This window comes from Sphaeramia orbicularis, chromosome 9 (assembly GCF_902148855.1).
Source record: "Sphaeramia orbicularis chromosome 9, fSphaOr1.1, whole genome shotgun sequence".
Classification (NCBI taxonomy): domain Eukaryota; kingdom Metazoa; phylum Chordata; class Actinopteri; order Kurtiformes; family Apogonidae; genus Sphaeramia; species Sphaeramia orbicularis.
In genome coordinates, this window is record NC_043965.1 from 18,747,756 (window position 1) to 18,771,157 (window position 23,402).

General features: G+C 40.3%; 1 protein-coding gene across 1 annotated transcript in view; it reads right to left on the reverse strand.

Moving 5' to 3' along the window:
• sema6a (sema domain, transmembrane domain (TM), and cytoplasmic domain, (semaphorin) 6A) overlaps window positions 1–23,402 on the reverse strand; it is a 112,339-nt gene that overhangs the window by 59,362 nt on the left and 29,575 nt on the right. The window contains 2 exon segments of the mRNA XM_030142590.1: window positions 6,870–6,987; window positions 7,905–8,055. Coding sequence (XP_029998450.1) covers window positions 6,870–6,987; window positions 7,905–8,004 — 218 coding nt within the window. The 5' untranslated portion in view covers window positions 8,005–8,055.

Consider the following 23,402-nt stretch of genomic DNA (forward strand, 5'->3'; position numbering starts at 1 on the left):
GTGTGAGTAGGACGGAAGGTATGCAAATATCCTCTCAGACACAAGCATGGGGGCACTGTAGAAGGATGGGTACAGCGGGAGAAAAAGAGTTGAATGATCAAGGCAGGACAGTAGACCAACTGAGCCGGGGCAAGAGCGCAAGATTGAGTGTAATAGAGTGACATAGAGGGTCTCCGTCGGACATGTAGCCATGCGTGGCCACGGGAACACAGGGGCTTTGTGTGAAAGAATGTCGTTTTCATAACAGCACATTTCTTCTGGGGTGACCGTGGGCCAGCTTGGTCCATCTGCTGGGCCTTTGTCAAACTATCTCGCACTTCAGTAGCAAAAAAAAAAGCGGAATGTGATTAGCATGCACCCCGCACCTTTTGCCACAACCCCTCTTCCTTCAAACTAAATGCCTACACGTCCACCCCCTGCGCCTCCCACCCTTTCCTCTCTCATCACCCTCTTCACCCATATTCCTCTCTCTTCATACATAACTGAATCATGGGTGGTAGAGGAGGGCCCATTGTACATTGTTTTGGTTCTCACTGGTTCAAATCCTCCTCACAAAGTGGATGGGAGGGAACCGAGAAAGCCAGCAGGCACCTTTGGGCTGTGAAGGGAGTTGTTAAGGTTCTGAATGAGCTGAGGGCACAGAGAGGCCCTCGGTGATGGGGTGGCATGAAATACAACAAGCCAGGGTTCACTCACCCCGACGCTGAGGCAGGTTGTTCTTTTCGAAGGTTTAAGTTCTCATTATGGTGATTTACATTCAGTTCGCAGTTCCATTGGTGTGTGTGCGTGTGCGTGTGTTTGAGTGAGTGTATGTGTTTTTGTATGAATCGGTGAACTGAGGTGAGGTGGATCTTTCAAGGACATGAACAGGCAATTAGGGTTCCATACCTCTACATATATGAAAGAAGTAAAAAAAAAAAAAAAAAAAGCACTCGTCAGTAGTCCTGGGGTGAGATAAGATATGTAGTGATTAATGTTAAATAAAGAAATTGTGGCTCTTGAGTCATCAAGTTGTCAGCAGAACAGCACTTGTTGCTCGTAGATGTGAAACAGTGCATCTCAGAATCTCAGTCCACTGTTTAGACTATAATCCCCAAACTTTGGCAACTTTAATAGTTGCCAGAGTAAACAGTAATAGTACTATAATCAAGGGTTCTATATGGAGGATTCATGTGTTCTTGGGTGGTTATGTGCTGTACTGGTTGACTTTTTTTATGTCATCTGACTCCATTTATAATCCAACAGTAGTTTGCATTGCATGTTGATGTAGCTGTAAAGGTACTGAAGAACCAGAAAGCAGCTGTAGCTCTGTCTGCAATCACAGATGTAGGCAACAGAGACAGGTGTTAACTTAGAAATGGAGGAAGCAAACACAAACAATCAGATTGCTACAAAAATACAACAAAAAATTGTATTTATCGACATAAGAATAAGCCTGTCATGCACTGTTATTATTTAAGTGCTGTGCTGTATTAGACTGCACAATAGTATATGAGCAGAATATTGGATGGACAGAATAATAATACATCTGCCTAAAAAGAAAAGTCAAGGGGATTAGGACAAATGCAGAGTGACTATGAAGGATTTTTCTCTTGATTTGTACACATCTCCATATTCAGTATGTATCTGAAAGCTTTCTGCTCACAGACCTTTCAGTGTGACAGACTGGATTAACCACAGTGACCAGCAGCTGTGCCACCCAATGCTATTTCAAAGTCATCACGCAGAAGCAAGTGTATGCATCTGCAGGTTAAATAAGGTACTTCTTACAAGTACCAGGCTTATTTGGGTGATTGGCTTGCCACAAGTCCTGAAACCTTGCAAGAAAATTGAGTATTTTGCATAAATTAAGTGCTGAGTTTTGAACAGAAACTTTGACCAACTTTTAATTCAGGTGATTATGATTACTGAAGCAGCAAGCTTTGTTTCAGGGCACGGACGTAGTTGGATGTTGCTGGTGCTGAGGGGCTAGGGAAAGGAGGCAACCGTGTAATCCCAGTCATTAGTGGGTTTTAACAGGATTTGGTGCAGCTACAATAATGGAGACTCTAGTGGCCTCCACTGCGAAACCCAAAGATACCCAACAGGGAAGCACAGCAGCTACAGTGGCACAACTGTTCCAGAGGACGCAGCTGAGAGAAGGTAATCTTTATTTTTGAGTGCATATGTATGTGTTTTTGTGACTGCTAAGGGCAACCACAGATTTTGGGCTGTCCATTCGCTTTCTCTCTCTCTCCCCCAAACACATTTAATCTCTGGTTCCCATGCTTCCCAGCCTCATAGAGGGGTGTAAACAGTGTGTGGTTAGTGTTACCATGGCAAAGGCCAGTTGAGGGCCGGGAATGGCGACTATGCATTGCATGTGGAGGGACCTGGGGTATGCTCGCTGGGCAGGCTATACAGTAACACATTCACACACATAGGCACATCATGTAAAAGCTGTCTGTCCTAGTCTCTGCATGTCGTCTTTTATCTTGTCCTTAAACTTTACCATGTTGTCACAGAGGAATTACACTTTGTTGGTTACTTTTTAAGAGTTTTATCCATCATTCCTTCAAGTAACAATAACACTCTGTTGCTTCAGTTAATTACAGAAATCTTATAAAAAAGTGTCATTGCTAAAAGGAAGACAGATGGACCAAGGAACATAAGCAGATTGACAGTCAGACATGCATTAATCTAATGCTATTGTAAGCCAAACTTATTTGGGAGGAAAACAAAAGTAGAAAATAAATACTACTACTACTACTACTACTACTACTTCAGTTTCTATGCTCCGTATATCTGGAACAAACTACCAGAAAATATCAGGTCTGCTGAGAGTCTGTGTTCTTTTAAGGCAAGGTTAAAGACTCACCTGTTCACTGCTGCCTTTGACTAAATGCTTTTGACTTTTAAATTTTATATTCTCTTTGAAACTCTGCACTGCAACTCTTACTTTAATTTGTGTGTTTTTATTTATTTATTTTTTTATTTATTTATTTATTTTTTTATTTTATTTTATGTTTTTTGATTGTATGTGTTGTTCTCTTACTTGCTGTTTTTAATCACCTTTTACATGTTTCTTTTATAATGTTTTAAATGTGTTTCTTTTTGTTTCTTTTATTTCAATGTCCTGTGTGAAGCACCTTGAATTGCCTTGTTGCCGAAATGTGCTATACAAATAAACTTGCATTGCCTTGCCTTGCCTTACTACTACTACTACTACTACTACTATTAATGTTCTCACTTTTAAAAGGCCTAAACTGACAATAATGACAACCAAAGGGAAACACTCTAGGTCTGAAGACTTTATTCTGTCTCTTTAAAACATGCATAACAAGTGCTTTCAATCAAACTCATAGACTAATCACAAACACACACTGGAGAAGTTACTGTGACATATTTTGGTTTCGGCTGTACACACCCATCTCCATGCACACACCAGGGTACACAGTAACATGCGCACGCAGATATTTTGCAGAGATCAGAATGATAAATCTTCCATTGCACAGTGATGAATGCCCTCTCTGCTGTGCATAGTGTACCCTGACCATGAAATATGGACCAATGAGATAGGAATCCTCCTGTGTCCATCTCTCACAGCATCTGGAGCAGTTTATTGCTTTTTGCTGAACGTGACTCTGCTACTAAATACTAAAACACACATGACAGCACATACAAATAAACCCCTGCGCTTGTGCATAAAGATGGTTTAATGTTCATAGACTGTATTTTGATATACATCATCATTTCAATATATCATGGATAATGTACAACCATAGCTGGTAAATACTTCACAGAAACACTTTTAACTATGATTAATAACTTACAGGTATATTTGCATACGACTGCACCTGTATGCAAAGAACAGCTCTCAGGGGAAAATTGGTGTCCCTCTTTTTACAAACAATTATTGGAGGAAAAGTGAGGGGAATTAAAACTAACCTGAGCCAAGTATTTGCATTATATAAACTGACCAAAAAAGACTGTTTTCTGACAGCGTGCATATGAAAAGACACTTGTCCAGTATCTTATCAGGCTGTCTCTAGTATAATATTATTAATACTCCTACCGGAAACTGAAGCCATGGAGAATATTAGAGAGTTTATTCAGAAATGTGATCTACAAAACAGCCATCAATATAGTATATGAGTCTTTGAGGGCTAATGATATTTATTGGAAAAGGCATTTGACCTCATCAGCTGAGGTTGTTTACTTGTATGTTCATCCACACACAAAAGCCTAAACACAGCTGCAAATTTAATTCAACCAGATCAATATATTTCATTCAGAGCTTAAAACTGCGAATGAATTATCAGTTACTGCATCTGTTGCTCAGCTCCTCCTTTGCCAATGACTTGACTCTGTCCCTCTATGGATTAAGCCACTTTTGTCTATTTACAATTTTATCAGTTGCTATGTTTGTATGCAACTCGCAGCTTAGAAATCTTGTGATTTTATTGCCAGCACCAAATCAGGAGCCAAAAGGATTTAATACACTGAGCAGCCATTCAAAAAACAGCCTGAAACAGTGTTGGGCTTTGGACTGTGTTCACAGTGGCCATCTGCAAGCTGCTGCGCACCAAGAACTGAGGCTCACTGGTCTAGAGGCATGATGGCAGAGCTGTGTGATGCTGGCCCCAGAATAAACAAGTCATTTGACTGGACAACAGTCATAAAGGCGTCTATTGAAGCTTTTGGAGCTTTTTTTCTGAAGCATTGTTCCTTGTTTCGTAGCTAAAGCTGACTTGCCAACTTGATCGCTGGCTCACTTTCACATTGATTTCTTTACCGGTGATTATCTGCAATGTTTGCCTTGAACCGTTTGTCATTTAACTTTTACACGTCTTTATCGATATCCTTTTAGTGCAGATTGATCTGTGTGTCCATGTTATCGACTCAGACATTCTTCTCTGTGTCAGGATCAATGGCGGTCATCCGGCTCGGGCTAATCTAAGGCAGTCATTCCAGTTATTCAGGGGTCACATACCCACATACCCATGTGTTAGAATTCCTGTCTGCTTTGGGAAAGTATGCAAGTGTGGGACAGACACATCGGGTAACCTTGCACGCAGTTGACCCCACAAACGCCGGCACAACTGCCAGAGCAAGCAGACGGGATCACATGATGCCGGTGCACATGCTACATGCAACGGCCGCACCCGTATGCACACCAACACATGTTCACCATACCAAATGTACATCCATATGCACACACACCCACATATCACACGCAAGAAATCACTCCTAAATCCATTCAACAACTGGTGCTAAACTGGGAAATACACCCTCAACCTCACGCACACACACACACACATATATACAGACATACACACCCTTCCAATAAACCCTCTGCATCTCATTTCCCTCTCCTTCCCCACAGACCCCTGCCACCCCATTGTGGAGCAGGTGGGCGACAATCAGACCAAGGTGTCTGGCCCCCCAACACACACACACACACAACACAAACACACATTCTCTATTTCCTCCCTCACTCTCCACTCACCTCCTCTTAATGACCACAGATATGTTAAAAAGCTCTGCCACTTAAAGCAGTCGCCTCCCTCCAGCACTTAATTTGACATGCTTGGGAGGAAAACAAAGAAAGACCCCTATTGTGTCTTTCAACACTATCCAATCAAGCCTGCCACTCAATTAGCTATGGATGACATAAAACAAGCCAATAAGGATCCATTTCATTGAGACTTTTTTTAGGGCGCCTTTATAATTGGTGTTAGATTTCAAAGTGTGCTGAAGGTAAACCTGCCTGGTGACGCTGTAGACACAGGCCTGACTGTTTCACAGACATTTCACTTTGCCATAATCACTAGAAAACTGAGGACAAGAAAGGAGACAGGATCAATACTGGTTTTCTTCATGTCTCCAGATGATGTAATTGAGCTATCTCATAAAGTTGAATCACACAACATAAAAACTGATAGACAAAAGTCAGTACTGGCAGGGGACAAGCAAGAAAGAACACAGTCATGCAGACAAACAAAGAGTTTTTAAGATCAATTTCTGAGGGCAATGAGGGTGCCAATGTGCCTTCAGTATTACTCCTATTTTACAGTTTATTGACAACAAGTACTCTGCACTGTCGCACACGTCTGTAAATACTTTAAATTACTTTCTGAGCTGGATCCTTTAAGCCCTAAATGAGGATTATATCATGATGTTCCCTCTGAAAAATTGAAAAGTATTTTGATCCAAAGGTTTTACCCATCAGATGTTGTTCATCTGGGTGCATGTGAGTGTCTGTGTTTGTGAGTTTATACGTCTGCCTGGATGTAGTGGGGCATAACTCTTCAGGGACACTGTTCGAGGTAAAAGGAGCTTTTGCAGATGGCGAGCCCAAAATAGAAAACAACAAAGAGGTAATGAAAGAAAAAAAGTCCAGTCTGCAAAGTGCTTTCAATTCTTTTCATTTTGCTCGAAATTATCCCCCCCCTCGATTCTCAAAACTTTGAAAGAAAACAACCCAGCGGGATTCCAAAGTTTATTTCAATAAACTCTGACTGCTGTAGATCTCGCAGCCCTCATCCATTTTTGAGTTTAAAAGCACTACATGTTCACAGAGTGACTTGAACGCTCAGCTGGCACCCAATGATGAGAATCGCTCATAAATGAAAGTCAAGTTCGATCAGCAACTGTAATATGAAACGGAATGGTGAAGTATTCAATAATGTCTTCGATGCTCACTTGCCCAATAAATCAGTCTCAACCTAAAAGTTGCCCGAATTTTGATTTGCCAGATAAAAAGTACGGAAAGTCAAAGTAACAGAATTGAGTTTTTTTCTCCTTGAGTTCTTCTTTACATCTATTGATTCAATATAGGCAAAAACCAGACTACATGTATGCCCCCCTTGAAAACCCTCCTGACTTACCTGGCAGCAATGTATAAAGTCCTGTTCATGATCATGATGAGCTGGATGTCCAGTTTATGTCGCTGCGTGTTGTTCCTGCCAGGTTTATGGCCCACAAATGCTGGATACTGCTTTGTATCTGAAAGTACAGAAAACCAGTTCAAACCCAGGTAAAACATAATACGGTGGCTGAAATGACTAAATGAATGACAACTATATGAAATTAAGTTTTTTCCGATGCATCTAATGACAACCCATGTGTCTAAGCTAGAGGAAAAAAAGTTCACCGCAATTGTTGGTTGAAGTCTACTTTAGCCATAAATTGTAGAGTAAAACTGTGCTGAACTGTAGCGTGCAATTGTTCTATTGTTAGTGGCTTTGGATGAAAGTGCTTGGTTTGAATAAACAGTCTGATATAGGAGCAGGTTGGCTACTGTTCCTGCTTTCCTGTCCAGGAGATACAGCATTATGCCCAAAGAGAGTAGGATGAGGGACAGGACAACAGGACAGAGGGAAAACACAGAGCAAAACAGAGGAAACAATGACCATATCTTTAAAGCCTGCCACAGCATTTACACTATCACACACAGCATTAGGAGCCCAACAGAAAAATAGCGGATTATCCTTTGATGTGGGGTGGGCTCCGTTTCAAATGCTGCTTTAAGTCGTTCATTTTAGTGTGTGTATCCTTGGGCGCTAAATTACACTCTGTGCCTTCAAATGCATTCAACGTAGAGGTGGGGGTTGTAGAGGAAGCAAGGGTTGAGAGGGATGTGGAGGAGAAAAAGGATAGAACAAGTAAGAGAGATACCAAGAGAGGGATTTGTGATGGGGTAAGAAGTGGAAGACAAAGAAGTGGGTGCAAAGAGTTCAGGGAAAGAGCGAGGAGGGACTTGTAATGAGTGAAAGGACATTCCACACAGAGAAAGAAAGAAGGAAAGAAGAGTAGGAAGGAAGGAAGGAAAAAATTAAAGAAAAAAGAGGGGAAAAGGAAGGAGAGAAAAGGAAAGAAAGGAAGAAGGAAAAAAGTAAAGAAAGAAAGACAGTTCTACTCACAGTTGCCGTGTGAGATACTAATAGGCTCGGTGTCCTCGGGGAAGCCTGCCCCGGCTATTTGCAGTAGCGTGAAGTAGAGTAACAAGGCCTCTGACCTCATGGTCGCACCAACGCTGCCGCTGCTGGTCCTCTGCTACAGATTTACCTCAGCCTGTATACAAAGACAGACAGAGGAGGTAGACAATGGAGAAGAGGGGCAGGAATGAGGGGGTGAGATTGGGAACGCAGAGGGAAAAAACGGAGAGAGAGAGAAAAAAAAAAAACAGTTTGTCAAACAACTCAGTTTTCACCTGACTGCTTTCACAATTACTTTTCTTTTCTGCATTTGTGGAGAGGCAGAAACAGAAAGAAGTTATCCAAACAAATTCAAGTCCACCTGAATTAGCTGTTTGTGCATTTTACACGGCCCGTCGCAGTCTGTCAGAGATATATTTATATATGCATTTTCGATGACTCAAGTGAGCCACGTAGCAAGCGAAACAGAATTAATTGGATTAGGGTGGTAATATGCGTCATAGATCGATGTCAGGCAGAGAAGATCTGTATACCTCTGTTTCCCTCTCTCTCTCTCGCTCTCTCTCTCTCTCTCTCTCTGTGACAGGGTCTTAGTGAAGTGGGAGAGCTCTTGTTGAGATTAGCTTGCTGTAAACTATCAGCAGTACCTGGAGATGGGGCAGGATGGCTTGGCAAGTACCTAATTTCCCACTTGTCAGTCTCCTCATACGGCAGTGATCCCCAATCCCAAATCCTACGGGTTGATGACGACTCCAAGCTAAATTGGTGCATCAGAGGAGCTATTTAACACTGTTTTACCAAGGACATACTTTAAAAGCCACCTGGAGACTCTCTGCCTCTTTACCTTTCTTCCTCATCTCTACTGCACTTGGAGTTGATCTTAAATGTCAACTGGTGATTGTATTTTCACTCAGCAGGCATGACTCCTTGTTGGATGTCTTTAACCTTTTTGGTTTAATTTTTTTACCTTTAATTATTCAAGTCACTCCTCCCATAACAAGACAATTTCCTAAAGTAATGTATACGCATCTATTGAAGCACATTTTTACTGCAGATACCCTAAACTCTGTTAATCTAATGTCTTCATTGCATACACCATGGCAACTGAGTTTTTCTCACCGCAGTTTGTGGCAACAAATTACACCCATAAATCATCCAAGACAATTATTGCGTCTGTAATCTAATCAAGAATAAAGCATTTAATTTGCATAAAGCACCTTCTTTTTTTTTTTTTTTTCACTGGAGTTTCTTGGGTGAGATGTAGCTGAGTAGATAGGGCGGGGGGATGCTTCAGGGATGAAGAATTGAATAAAATAGTCGATTTCATTTGCTCCAATCTGATAAAAGTTGTTTATCCCACACTGTATTTTCATACGCTATTGTATGTCCGAGGGGAGGACGGAACAGGGGCGAGAGAGAGAGAGAGAGAGAGAGAGAGAGTGAGTTAGAGTTAGAGGGAGAGAGAGAGAGAGTTAGAGGGAGAGGGGAGACTACTTTCTCTTTTGTCATCTCTCTCTCTCTCTCTCTCCATGCTCCTGTGAATCACATTCAGGAGAGGAATGAAAACACTATTCACTAAGAGAATCACTTAAACACTGAGGAGAATACCAATACTAAAGCCTGGATACGACCTTGATCTCACAAGCTGCTCCGTTCCTCCCTCTTTTCTCACTCCTTGGCCTACTCCTCTTATCCTTGCACTATTTTTTTGTACTGCACTCCATATTTTACGAAAAGAAAACATTCTGAAATGGATTTTCCCTCACCTTTATCATGCAGTGAAGGTTGACTTGTGCATCACAACTTTGGCCAAATTCTAAACAATAATTGCCTCTCTTAGTCTCTTTTTTCCCTCCTCTCTATATAGTACAGTAAACACATATACAGAGGTTGGAAATGTGTTTTTTTTCCCCTCCTGAACCTTGACCCGGAAATCCTCTGTAATTGACTGATTGATGAGCAGGAAGTATGTAGAAGCAGCAGTTAGCCCTAAGGGAGCTGAGCAAACACTTGATGACAAATGGAGGTTGTGTACTGAGGGAAAAAAACATGGTTAACAAGCTAAACATGAATGTATATACTGTATAATTATATTTTCTGAGAGGACCAGAAGCCAGAGTATGAAATGCAAAGCAATATCTGTATCTCCCATATGAGTGTAGATGCTGTGCTTTTATTGTTTGCATAAATTAATCTCAGGAGATTCATTTTGCACCAGACATTTATCTTGCACGTGCTGAGAATCTCTACTTTCATCTTTACCACTGTGTTGTAATTGAATGCTAAAAACAGTTTGTCAAATAATCTCACACTGTCTCCTTTGATACACAAAATAAATTGAGCACAAAATGACTAAAGTGAAACTCTAACCCTTTCATTACCAGCCTGGACACATGAGTAACAGGAGGCAACAAGACACAGTCTGTCTTTACCAAATTACACTCTTTTTTTATGGAAGAGCAAATAGCTTCCGTGTGTGTATGTGTGTGTGAATGTGTGCTAAATCCTGATATAAAATACTACTTTTGTACCACATTATAAACTGTTTAATGGCATCTATGCAGAGGAAAGGAGGATCCAGGCAGGAATCAAGGATTAAACATGCTTAAATTTCAACAATGTGTTAAATTACCCACAATGAAAAACCACACTTGTGCAGGTGGAAGAGTGTGGATTTCCTCTCTTATAAAAGCTCTCATTGAAAAACAACCAAAGAGAAGACATAAAGAGTAACAGTGGAGCCCTGTGCCTCCTCCTCAGGCTTTTAATAGATAATAACATTTTGAGAACCTTTGCTGCTTTTTCACTACATCTCCCAGTCGCTCTCAATGATGAAGTAGCTGGTTGTGTGTGTGGTGTGTGTGTGTGTGTGTGTGTGTATGTGAGGGATGGGGGGAGGAGGGTGGGAGAGTTAATCAAGCTGGATGCTGGCAGGAGGCCACCAGCAGGTAATAAAAACACAAGGACCCCCCAGAATTCCTCTACATACCCCGCCATCTTTTGATTAACTATCCACACATGCGCGTGCACACACACTCCTTCAATCACTCTTACTTGCACATAGTCACCTTGCATCTGATATAAAAGCAAAACCCACAGACAAAGGTAGACTCCTTCAAGAAAAATCCACAAACTTTAACTATATTAGTAATAAAAAAAAAACAACAAATTCAAATCATAATCCTTATACAACTCAAAGTAGACACACACATTCGTACCCTTTTCGTATCTACGCTGAGCCGCCCCATGAGAGCAGCCGAACTAAACAGCATTAGCTTAAACAATAAACACATTACCGAGCTTAATGATGTTATTGCTGCAGTTGGACTAACATTTTAGACGTGTTTCCTCGACAGTAAAACATACACGTGATGAACACAAATTTATTACAGTGACAAGGTCAGCTGCTGTGAACGTCACATGGGGAAAAGGAAGGAAATGTTACCCAGTCGTTAGTCACACATTTGGATTGTCAGCCTAGTTAACAGAAAAAACAAGCTGAAAGACTCACACGAGAGTTTAGATGGACGTAACTCTCCCACACACACACACACACACTCATACATACACACACAATGGGTTAAGGCTGAGAAGGTCCAGACCATTCATCTCCTGAAGGCCCCCACTGGGTCAGTGTTCAATGAAGTGAGAGAATGGCGTTTAATTACATCCGAGCTGACCTGTTGATGGTGGACTGATACTTCTGCATGTGTTTGTGTCTGTTTGTATGTTGTTCACCGCTTGCTCCATGACCATTCCTTGGCACATATTTTGAATGCCAACTATGAGTATAAGTAGCGCCACATAACACAGCTGTATTGAATAGCTGACCTGTGGGTTGAGGGCATGAGGTTGTCTGGTCCGTCTACTGACTTTGTTGTGTAACTCTATGTGATCACATTGCATCAGACCTCTCAAAAGGCAGATACTTCAGTGTTTGGATTTTAGCTCATGGTCAAGGAGGAAGTGTCCCATATGAGTCTTTTAAAACCAGCAGCTTCCTATAAATGCTGTGTGACAGCTTTGATATGAGTGCAGTCTGCTTGTGTTTATATTTGGCCGTCTGGGTAATGTCTACAGATTGGTGCTGAAGGGTTTACAGATGACAGGAATGCCAAAGAGAAGGGGCTGTTTACTGGCAATGTGACGCTACACGTCTGTAATTATGGCCAGTCACCAAATTTGGAGGAGGTGCTGCTATTTGTAACTTTAAATTGACTTTTTATTGGTATATGGAACAACAGAAAATACTAGATAATGTCTTCATACTTTGCATCAGTTGCGTACTTTATGAACGTGATGACATAAAGTGTTGACGTAGCAAAATTTAACACGTTTGACCCTCATCATAATCCACTAACGTCACTGTCATTTGGACTATTTTATTCAAGCAAAACTAGTCAACACATTTCCTATGAAATATCCATAGTAAAAGTGTTTTTTAACACTATCTTCTGAATGCTGAAAGCAGAAAACACAACTCCATTCAGGGAAAATATACCAAGTCGAATTCAATTATCAAAACCAGATACGCCTCAAAACCTGAAAAACCTAAAACTAACACAATGTCTCCATACTGAAGATAAAAGGGAAGATACGCTTTTGGCTATTTTGGTAAACACATAAAAAAGCAAAAGGGTATCTTGTCGAACAAGTAGAGGAATTTGTCTGTATTCTGTGTGTTTCTCTTTTCAGGGTTGAAACTAAATGAAAGTGATTTTACAGGCAGATGTAATTCCAACAACTTTAGGAGTGTAATCTCACCGAATTACAGAGCAGAAACAGACGTTGCACAAGGGTGTGAACACTCCCACTCCTTGAAAACCATACACCACTTAAAGTGAACACTTTTACAACTCAGCCACATAAACCTAAACAATGTAATAGACCAACTCTCATGGTAACACCTTGTTGAGAACATCGGAAAAGAAAGAGACTGGAGGAAATAGTGTTTGGGGTGAGGTGTGAACGCAGAATTGAAGAGGAGCCGACAGAAAAGGTTGGAAAGAAAGCAAGGTGAGAATAACGCATTGATCCACCATATGGGGATATAAAATGGCACACATCCAACCTCCTAGGGGTCCCAAATGGGGGTGGATACCCTGGCAGGTGTTTACACTTGTCAGCTCTGGCCTGATAAATCAGAGAGAAAAGACAGGAGGAGCTGTCTGCCTGAACCCAGGAGGCCTCGATAAGAGGAGGGAATGGAGGGAGAGCGAGAGGGAGGAACTCATGTTTTCTATCCCGGAAAAGGAGCCAAAACGAGCATCCAATATAAGCACAAAAACACAGACACACACTCCCATAAACAGTCCTTGAGCTATCAAAAAGCATACTGGTGTTTTCCTTCTCCTCCTTGCGTTCTAATCCCTTACATGTTGCTCTCAAGTGAATACATGTAAGGAGGTAATCCATCATGGTTTGATTATTAAAAGACAATGAACTGGACATGAATGAGGCACCCTGTCGCTGTAGGCCTTTTATTGAAGCAGGAGCCCAAATGCACGAACGTCTTCCTTTAAAGAGGTGACGGATTGATTCTGGAAACGGGCCAAAGACGACTCAAAAAAGACAAGAGCGAGAAGGAACGAGAGACAGAAGAACACTGAGAGTACAGAGGCAAAGCGCCAACTTGGAAAAACAGCAACCTAACAAAGACATTCAGTGACTGGAGATAAGCTGCTATCTTTATAACTCTGCCTCTGTGATGTGAAAGCCATTAGCCCTGGACATGCTTCTGTGTGTCTTAATCATTAAAAATAATTATCTGTCGCTGAGAAATGGATATCCTTTTTCTGGATGTATTGAGGACAGTCTTTGCAGCAAATTACTATAGATTTAAAAATAAGATGAATATAAACTAAAAGAAAACAGTGTGACAAGAATATAAGAAAGGAAAAGGGGGAGATCAAACACAGAGAGAGGAAAGAGAAGGGGAGTTAATGGGTGTTCTCTGTCTGAGAATGATCCAAAGTAAACTGACATCACACCAACCCTGCCACCAGCAGAAATCAACCGTGGAGGAAGATGAGAGGAGATAACTACCTACAACTCACTACATTGTTTTTAAAAGTAGGTCAAGAACTTGTTAGGCACCCGGGGCTGAAGATGAGTTCCACAAATTACATAGGAAAAAGCTCTGCTGCTTAGTTTTAAGACTACAGACAAAGAGTATTTTCATGGAGTCAGATTAATCTAAAAAATAACACAAAGTAGCAATCAAATTATACATACCCATCACAAAAAACAAAACATTCCTGAACATAACATAGTCCTTTTGCATTAGATGTGTGTGTCGATACCCATAAGAGACTTAAAAGTATCATTGTACCTTACAACACACTAAAAAAGAATAAAAATATCCATTAAACTATGTAGGAGAAATATGTGTACTATATTTAAGATGCATCAACAGCTTGCTAACCAACTATTTCATGTTCAAGGAAGTTGACTCCCAGCCAGACAGAGCTATTTTATATCAAGGTAAAGCAGTAAAAATGTGAAAAAGCAGTGAGCCACAGTAGTTCTTCAGCGGATGCAAACACCACAACTTTCCAGTAAAACTCTGCCCCCCTCTGTTTATACCGTAAAGTCTTAATCTTGCAAATTATGTCTTTAATGAAAACATTTGTTACAGTGTCACCATCACTTCCAACCATCTTTCTGCTCTTTTCATCCTAATTCTCCTTTCGCTTCTTTTCATCTTTGCAATAATTGCAGCCAAGAAGAAAAGCGACTGCGGTGCAGGCTGTTCCTTTGCTTTGTCTGGAAAAAGCATTTATGATTCATAGTCGTCGCTTTGTGGCACGCACACACAAACACAAACTCACACATACGCATACACCACTGATGCTTAGGATACTGACCCTACAAAAAGAAAGAGGTTGCACATTTAAATATCAGAACCTTTTTCAAGCCTGTCAATCACAGCTGATGATGATACACGCGGGGCAACTTAATCAACATGGAGGCAGCTGATACAGAGCAGTGTGGGCTGAGCAGAGAAAATTGCTGCTGATAAGGACATGCTTGGTGGCACATGGCCTTCACCGTTCTGTCATTTGATCCATAATCTCTTTTGCTCTTTTGATTATTCCTTTATGAACTTTATAACACGATGAGGGCTAGTTTGGCCAGTGGTCATTTTAAGTAAAGACCACCCTGTCTAGTCTAAGGTTTGACCCTGGTTAAAAGAGCAAAAGGACCTAAGAGATACAAACATAGACTCAGTGTTTCTCCTGAGGGGCGGCAGGGAGGGAACGGCAGTAAAAGACGTCAGATTATCACTGTGCTAAATGCCACATTAACTCCACAGAGAGAGAGAGAGAGAGAGACAGAGATCCTGGATTGACTGAACCACAGCGCCCTGTGGAGCAGCGATGGGGGTGTTGAAACTGTCACACGGCGTAATGCACATTTTACTTAGAAAGTCACTTTACGAAGGCCGACTGCGGGGTGCCTTCAGGCGATGCTGCACCGTTCTACGCTAAGTCATGATACAGACCTCAGATATCTGACACCTTAAGGTTGGTGAGTCAAGTAATACTTTAAATTAGGCACCATGGGGTTTTATATATATGACAATTTGTTTATGAAGGTGCATTTGATACAGGATTAAATGCAGGGGCAACTTTTTCACCCAGCAAAAATGACTTAAAGGGAGGGGTGAGGCACATCCGTCTAAGTTTTATGTCCCCAGTAAACTCAGAGAAGCATAACAGAGATGAGAAATCCATTTCTGCGGGTGTCTGGTTAAGTATTCCTGAATCCAAAATGCATGAGTCTTAAAAAGATTTTTTGTGTAATTTCTAGAACAGTTCACTAACTGGAAGAAGGTCAGTTTGATAGACTTGCAGCAATCCATGCGTGAGTTGTTTGAGTCATAGAAGAAATTAGTTTGGGTATTTAAAGGAATATAGGAGACACAGCTAAGGGACACAGTGTTCCTGGGGTAGTTTTTCATACAAATTAAAAAAAATGAAAAAGCAAGGAAAAAAAAGGATGCGCAATCAATAAAACAATAGCTGTAATTCTGGCCCCAGAGCTGGATAGTTACAAACCCTTTTCCTCAACAGGCCAGGGCTGCAAATGAGAAAAGTCTCAAAGTCAATATTCAACCGTGACTTACTAAGTGGTTTTTACATGGGTGTAAAAGGCTCAAGGAGAGTGGAAGGAATGAAATGAATTTTTTGCCCTTGCTGGCCCTCGTTTAAATAGATATTCATTTAAATAGAAGATACGTGTGTAATAATTAAAGCTCATTTAATCACGACCTTAATTCCTATACAGATGCAGTGATAATATGACAGCTGTATTTAACCTTGTAGCTTCTATAGCAACAACACTTTAAGACATCTGGTGAAAAACTCCAACTCTCAATGCATGCAAAAAAGTCCCTCTGTAATACATTCTGTAACACTCATACAGCTGTTTTTGTTGTGTTCTTCTCCTCTCCTTGCAACTAAACTGCAAAAGCAGACAGGATATAAACGGATGGCCTGCAGGGACTGAATAAGAGGTGTGATGGTTTTTTTGTTGTATCCATCTGGTGCAGTTTTCGCATCTCGCATCTCTTGTGCTTCTATATAATAGGTGTGCCTCAGAGTTTTATAAGGTGTGATACCATCTCTATCTGCGCCTCATTGTGTACATAATGCCATCTTCCCTTTTGCTGTTGCGATAGCTTTGAACTTTTCCACATTTTTCCACAAGTGTGCATTTCAGCCACTGCAAAATGTCACAAGCAATGTTACAAACAGTATGGTTTTCATGTCAACTATCTATGGATGGAGGTAAAAACACATGGAATGCCGTGTTGTCTTGTAAATAACGCTGTTAAATCACAGCATTTGTTTCAGTAACAAGGTCTGCAAATGTACTATGATTTAATTTTCCATTTTACCATCAGAGAAAATCATTTCAGGTCCGTTAATAGCATTTTTTTCTTGTTGAGCTCCCTGTTCATTTGATGCAGGTTCCATTATGCTAAGTGACTGAGGCTGTGTCCTCGCAGATAACTGGCTAGCTGGCCTTCCGTTCCACAGCAACGGGCCTATCAGATCTGACTGAGCATGATGCTAATCTCTATTAAGGTAATGTGCTGGCCACGGGTCGGCGGAGAACAGAGCACACCACCAGCACACGCTTTCTTCGTCTCTGCCAATCTTTCTCTCTCTCTCTCTTTCTCATCCACAGAGTACAAACCATCATGTTCAGTCTCTGTACATTACATCTTACATCACAGTCTTCCCTATTCTCTTTCTCTTCCGTTTCCTCTGAGTCTTAAATCCTCTGCGCTCCCTGCAACAAAACTCCAAATATATCTTCAGAATAAAATAAAACCCCGTCCCACAGACTCTGTTTCTCTTCATTTTCCTCCATGACAGGAAACATATTTTTATAATGGAGAACGGAATAAACTAAACACAATTACACTCTGTGTTAGCCCGTGATATTGTGATACTGATAACAGAGTATCTTGTTTTCTGTTAGTGCATTATATCCAACAGCATTATGAATCATCTCCGATAAACCAGGACATTCAATCCTGCTGCTGCACGAGGCCACAGTCACTGACTGACAACACATTATACCACAGTAGCAGTTGTATTGCCATATACAGAATGAATCTGTCTGAATGTTGTTATCTCTGCACACCATATTGTAGGAGTGATGGAGCTTGCATCCAGCTCTAAACTAATGAACGACATGACAATGTTCAGGCAGGCAGATCATTGTGATGCCTGCAGTGTGAAAAACAAAATGTTCGAAAAGAAAATGTGTTACACGGTGCGCTACAGCCTATTGCAGGTAATTGTTTTGAGTCTGCAGCAGAGAGGTAACCGTCATTACCATTACATAATATGACGAGGATGTTCAGCTCTGAAATTGGAAAGACTAATAAAGTCTAGTGTTGTATGTGCTTTGGTTCAGCTGCCACAAATATCACATTGCAGAAGAAACAGGAAGTAATTAAACAAATTAAGAAAGAAAAGAAAGGACAGGAAGATGCAGGCAAAGACAAGAGTGGTGATGTAAAGCATTTAATCCTACAGGGAGCCAGTCTCCGTCTCCAAACCTGATTAGAGACAAGCCAATCAGTGCAGATAGACCACTTAGTCTGTTACCAAACCCACAGCATGGGACACTAGCATGTTTGTGCTAGTCATCTTACCCCGAAGGTAGCTGAGATGGGCTCTGGCACCCCCCACCACCCTCATGGATGAATGGATGGATGTTATTTCTCGTAAATTACAGCAGCCTACAAAATAACCCACTAACAGGTTCTCTCTATTTCTCTGAAAGCCTCATAACTACTACTAGAAACTTGGTAATCTTTTAGTGTCTGTGATCTTTGTTGCCCTCATGTATATATACAAGAAATAGCCTTATATAAGAAAAAAAAATCTCTTTTCATGATACTGAGCCCATTAAAGAGACTCTTTAGCAGTGCAGACTAATTATCCTTTAACAATCAGCTGAAAAACAAATCCCTTTGGGTGCAACCATACCTGTGGCTGGAGTATAAATTAACCTCGGTTAACTCAAAATGTGCACATCTATATCATCAGGGTAAGCTGAATACCCTTAGATTCCTGCCGATAATAATTAATGTTGCAACATCAACTTATAATTGAATGTGATGTTTTTTATGCCAAGCAAATTATAAAGCTGACAAAGTTTCACAGTGAAGCATAAGCTAATAAACACCGAATGTCAGGTTCATTTAATGAGCTGTATGAATATCAGTGCCACAAGAGAGGTGAATTCTTTATAATGATACCACAGAATCAATACAGAGAAGCAGCTCTGCAGCTCTACAAGTTCATTTATGCAGCAGTCTAAAAGACAGCCCCCAGGAAAAAAAGGGATTCAAGTTAGAAATGTTATGTGATCAGCATAGGGAAAAGAAATACAATTCTCCCCCTGTTCGTTCTGTTGTTGCCTACTGTAAGTGATGTAATTGTAATGCAAGTGCCCACAGCTCTTTAAATGCTTGGCTGGTTATGTAGCTTGAGTGAAAAGTACACATGCTAATTATGAATGTAACAGTGTGTGACAACTAAAAATATATGCAGTTTTCTTAAGGGAGGTCACTCTGAAACACACTTGCACACTCACTCTTTCAGGATCCAGACCAACACAAAGGGAGGTCTCCTAATAAAAAAATAAATGTCACAGAGATACAAATGAGACGTATAGTGGGCAGTATGGCATGAAGGCAAAGAGAATATGACCTTGTGTTTGGTTTACTGCTGCGTGAAGCAGAACTCCCGCCATCATTTCTCATTTCTTCATGCACAGTAATTATGCTGTAATTACAGTGTACAGTTACAATGAACACCGGTTGTCCTTCAGAGACTTCAACATCATATCCTAACTCATGGAAAACAATCCGAAACTGTATCTGAATCACCTCCTTTCAATTTTTAAATGTTATAACATGCACAACATAATTTATTCAAAGTTTATATCAAAAGTAAAATGAATCATTTATAAGCTATTAGATCCCTCTCAGCATCTCACTGCCTGAGCTTTCTCCCGCCGTAGGTATATAATACAGTCTCCGTCACTGTTTCATGTCACAAATTTCAGAAAAGCACGGATGACGGTTTTCCAATAAGTAATTTTCCGTGCTGTGTCACAGCATCTTTGTGATCACTAACTTCTTATATCAGCTGTGTCATGCAATTTTTCTAATGGAAGTGTTGCATTAATTCATCAGCTGGGGCTATACATCATTGCTGCAATTTCCCTTGTGGGGTCTCAGAGCTGAAGCTAAGCTGAACTGAGCCAGGTTAGACCAGGCCATACCAGGCAAGATGCTCAAACAGCTTTCAAGGAACAGATAACTAATGATAGAGCACTGAGCTGGACGATTAATGCTTAGCTTCTTCATATCACAGATTGAAAAAAAGAACAGATAAAAAAAGACATAAAGCTGTTTACTCGGGAACAACTTTCTTTTTCTGCTCTTTTTTAGCTTGTGTGTCACGTTATAAAAACTAAGACTTATACTCTCAGCTGAATAGTTGTAGGATTTTCTGATAAAGTAAAGATCTTCATTCATCAGCAGTGACACTTTGGAGATCTTAGGATTTCACACAAACACAACGAAAGAAATGCACAAACAATAGATGCATCTTAATCTATTCTAAATATTAAAAACAAAGAAAAGGGATTTGCAGAAATAAGAATACAAATGAGCAGTGGAAAAAAATGCTTACGGCGTCTGAGAGCACTCCATGATTGTTAAAACTGTGCATTTTCAAATGTGGAAGATATTTCTTTCTCATCTATTTTCTCTTTCTCACACACTAACTCACCAAATGTTGTTCCTCTCAAGTGATAAAAGCTTTAACAGCCTCCCATTTCAGAATTTCACGCTTACAAATTGTGATTACTTCTTACTTTTTTTTTTTTTCCATGGAACTTCTGTTTCAGCCACTCACATAAAGAGAAGAGCATTTATAAGAATACACCACACGAGAGGTTTCTCTTAAAAAACCTCAAACAGCTCCTCTGGCTTTTATCTTAACCTTGTAACCTTGCATCCAGGTCTCTCAGGCAACATCTAAAGATCTACATTTACGACTTCCTGTCAGCATAAGGTAAGAGGAGGGGGGAAATAAAAAAAAGTGACCTGTTGTTCTCAGTCTGAGTGATAATGAAGGATGGAGTGTGAGGAGAGTGAAGAGGAGAGACTGCAGTCCTGAGCCGTTGTGTGTCTTTGTGCAGCGTGGTTTCGTGCTTGCCCTTACTGGTGTTGTGTTACAGTCAGTCACAGTTGCTCAGACAGTGGGCGTGTGTCTACCTGCAGCTCCTGGGCTTTCCACAGTGGAAACTCAGAGGGAAACCTGTCGAGCCCACTCACAGCGATGCTCAGCTAATGCCAAGATTACTGCTTCCTTTCAATCAAAAACCCCTGCAAAGAAATCTGGCTGTTTCCTATCTGGCTGTTTCTTTGACTTCTTCTTTGTCTGTCTCCTGCTCTGTCTGCCAGACGCCAAACCTACAGTAGATCAGGTATGAAACAGTTTAAAGCAGCTTCTCTTAATTATACACTCCCACAGTGCGTGGAGAGATCTGAAGAGGGACTTTAAAGAGAAGTTAGGATGTGACTGCTGGAGTGCACTAGTGAAGAAGTGGGTTCAAGAGCGAGAAAAGGTGCAAAAAAATAGACTTTTTTTTTTTTTTTTTTTCTGCTAAACACATCCATCACGGCTATTTATTTAGTGGATGAAGAGTTATCATGTCAGTCCACTTTTCAGGAGAGTTTGATTAATACTGTGGCAGGTCGGCTTTTTTTTGTCTCAAACACTTTAGTAGTTGAAAGAGACAAAAGAATAGATACTCTTTATCAAACATAATGATTGAGAGTCTGTAGACACTGATTCATAGCCGGAGCACTTTCTCCAAATGCCTTTATTTTGCAGCGTGAGATGACTGATGATTTCCCTTGTTTTACGAAAAAAGACAGAATAAGAGTAGGAAGTTCAACGTTCTGTCATATGCATGCATGACAAAATATGTAGCAGCGAGTGATTGTGCAAAATTCACATCAGAGACAGTGAAAGGAAAAAGAGTGCAGAGATTTTTAATTTGTTCTGCTACATTCAGAGATTTGTATATTGGGTTTTTTTTTTTTGCTAACCAAGTCAGCAGAGTTGATAAGATTACAGGCATTCTTTACTCAAACAAAGGTATAAACACTTATGTAAAAGTAGTGATTCAGCCTTTTCTAAAGTGGAAAAATATAGTCTTTCAACTGTTCTCTAAGAATAAAAGAAAAAAACAGGCCTTTTCTCTCAGCTCTCAACTGAGTCTCCTGTCATATTAATATAATGTGAAGACTACTGAATCCTTTTAACTTCAATAAAATAAAAAAAACAGTATACACTGAAAATTAAATCTTAAATTTGCTATCATATACTAACCAACTTTTGAAGTCAAATAATTCAACATATTTTCCATGTGTTTTTTTTTTTTTTTTTTTAATATATCTTTCATGTGGTTCTATCATGCATCATAGTAGGGTTGCACGATATTGGAAAAAACTGGCATTGTGATTTTTTTAACCCTGCGATACATATTGCGATATGAAAAACTACTCAGGAGGATATAATAGCTGTGTGGTGCCGACATAAATAGTCAAACAAATTAGTTGTGTAACCTCTCGTTGTGCCAACAAGTGTAAGGCACTGTCAATAGAGAACACATGTTTCAATATCATCCTTCTTGTAGCTGAAATAATTCCAGATAACTGATATTGCTTTTCTTTTTGGCACCAAGTCTTTGTTTTCAGTGATTTTCTCTTGTTCGTTTCTCATTTTTCAGTGTTGTTACCAGCGACTCACTCCATGTGCAGGGGCGTGGTCTGCTTCGGCAAGTTTTTTAAGAACGATTGTGATTGGTGGATCGCTGTGCGTCGTGTATGGCAGGTACCCAGGTTAAAATTAGATGAGAACACATTGAGTTCGAATGAGTTTGAATTTGCCTCCCACATTGCAGGACCTGCGATGTGACTATTACGCACACGTACAATGCGATGACAATGCTCAAACAATATATTGTGCAGCTCTACATCATATGCATGAGTGCATCCATCTTAGGGGTCATCTTGTATCCCATCCATCTGAATTGATGTTGGGAAGGCACAAAATTATGCAAAAATAACATAAGATAATTCCCTTCAAATGAATTAAAACTTAAATTGCAAGCCTGTAAAGCAAGTACAGTTATTTTTGTGTTAAAATGTCAAGAGGTTGTCAGAAAATTATAGAGTTGACATCCCCATGGGACCTATATTTTGGAAAATATACTGTACGTGAGAGATAAATGACTCTCATTCCATTTAACCTGTGCCACCATATATACATGTTCATCGAGTTAAAAGATAATTTTATGAGCGAGGGAAGTTGCAGTTTGAGGTAAAGATTGTAATGCAACACCCGGTTTAGTGTTAAACAGCTCAGTGTACTGCATCTCTCGTCACAGGTTATACACATCTGTCTGTCTTTGAGCATGAGTAATTAAAGAAATCTAACAAATCTAGTTTAAAATCACTGCAAGTCTGTTCATGTTGAAGCTGCAAAGACAACTATAGTGACTCTGAAAGATCATGGAAAAAGGTTATGTTGATATCACCTCTGCAACTTATATTTATACATTTTTAACATCAGGCTCCATCGAACATGAACAGAAAGGGCAGGACTTCAGCTCTCTGCATTCAAGAAAACCACTAATACTTGAAAATTCTACGTAAGTACAGTACTGGTGCTATGTTTACTTGCCGCCTCTCAACACGGCTTCTGGTGAACTGTACATCTTATAATGCTCAGACGCACACATACCGTCTTGGTGTGTATAAAGGTTAGGAGAGTGGTGGCGTTCCATACACAGCAGTGATATACTATACATGAACAAACAGCAGTAAATATAACTTCAGTTTCTTTGCTGGTTTGATGCATTTTGTGTGTTTAT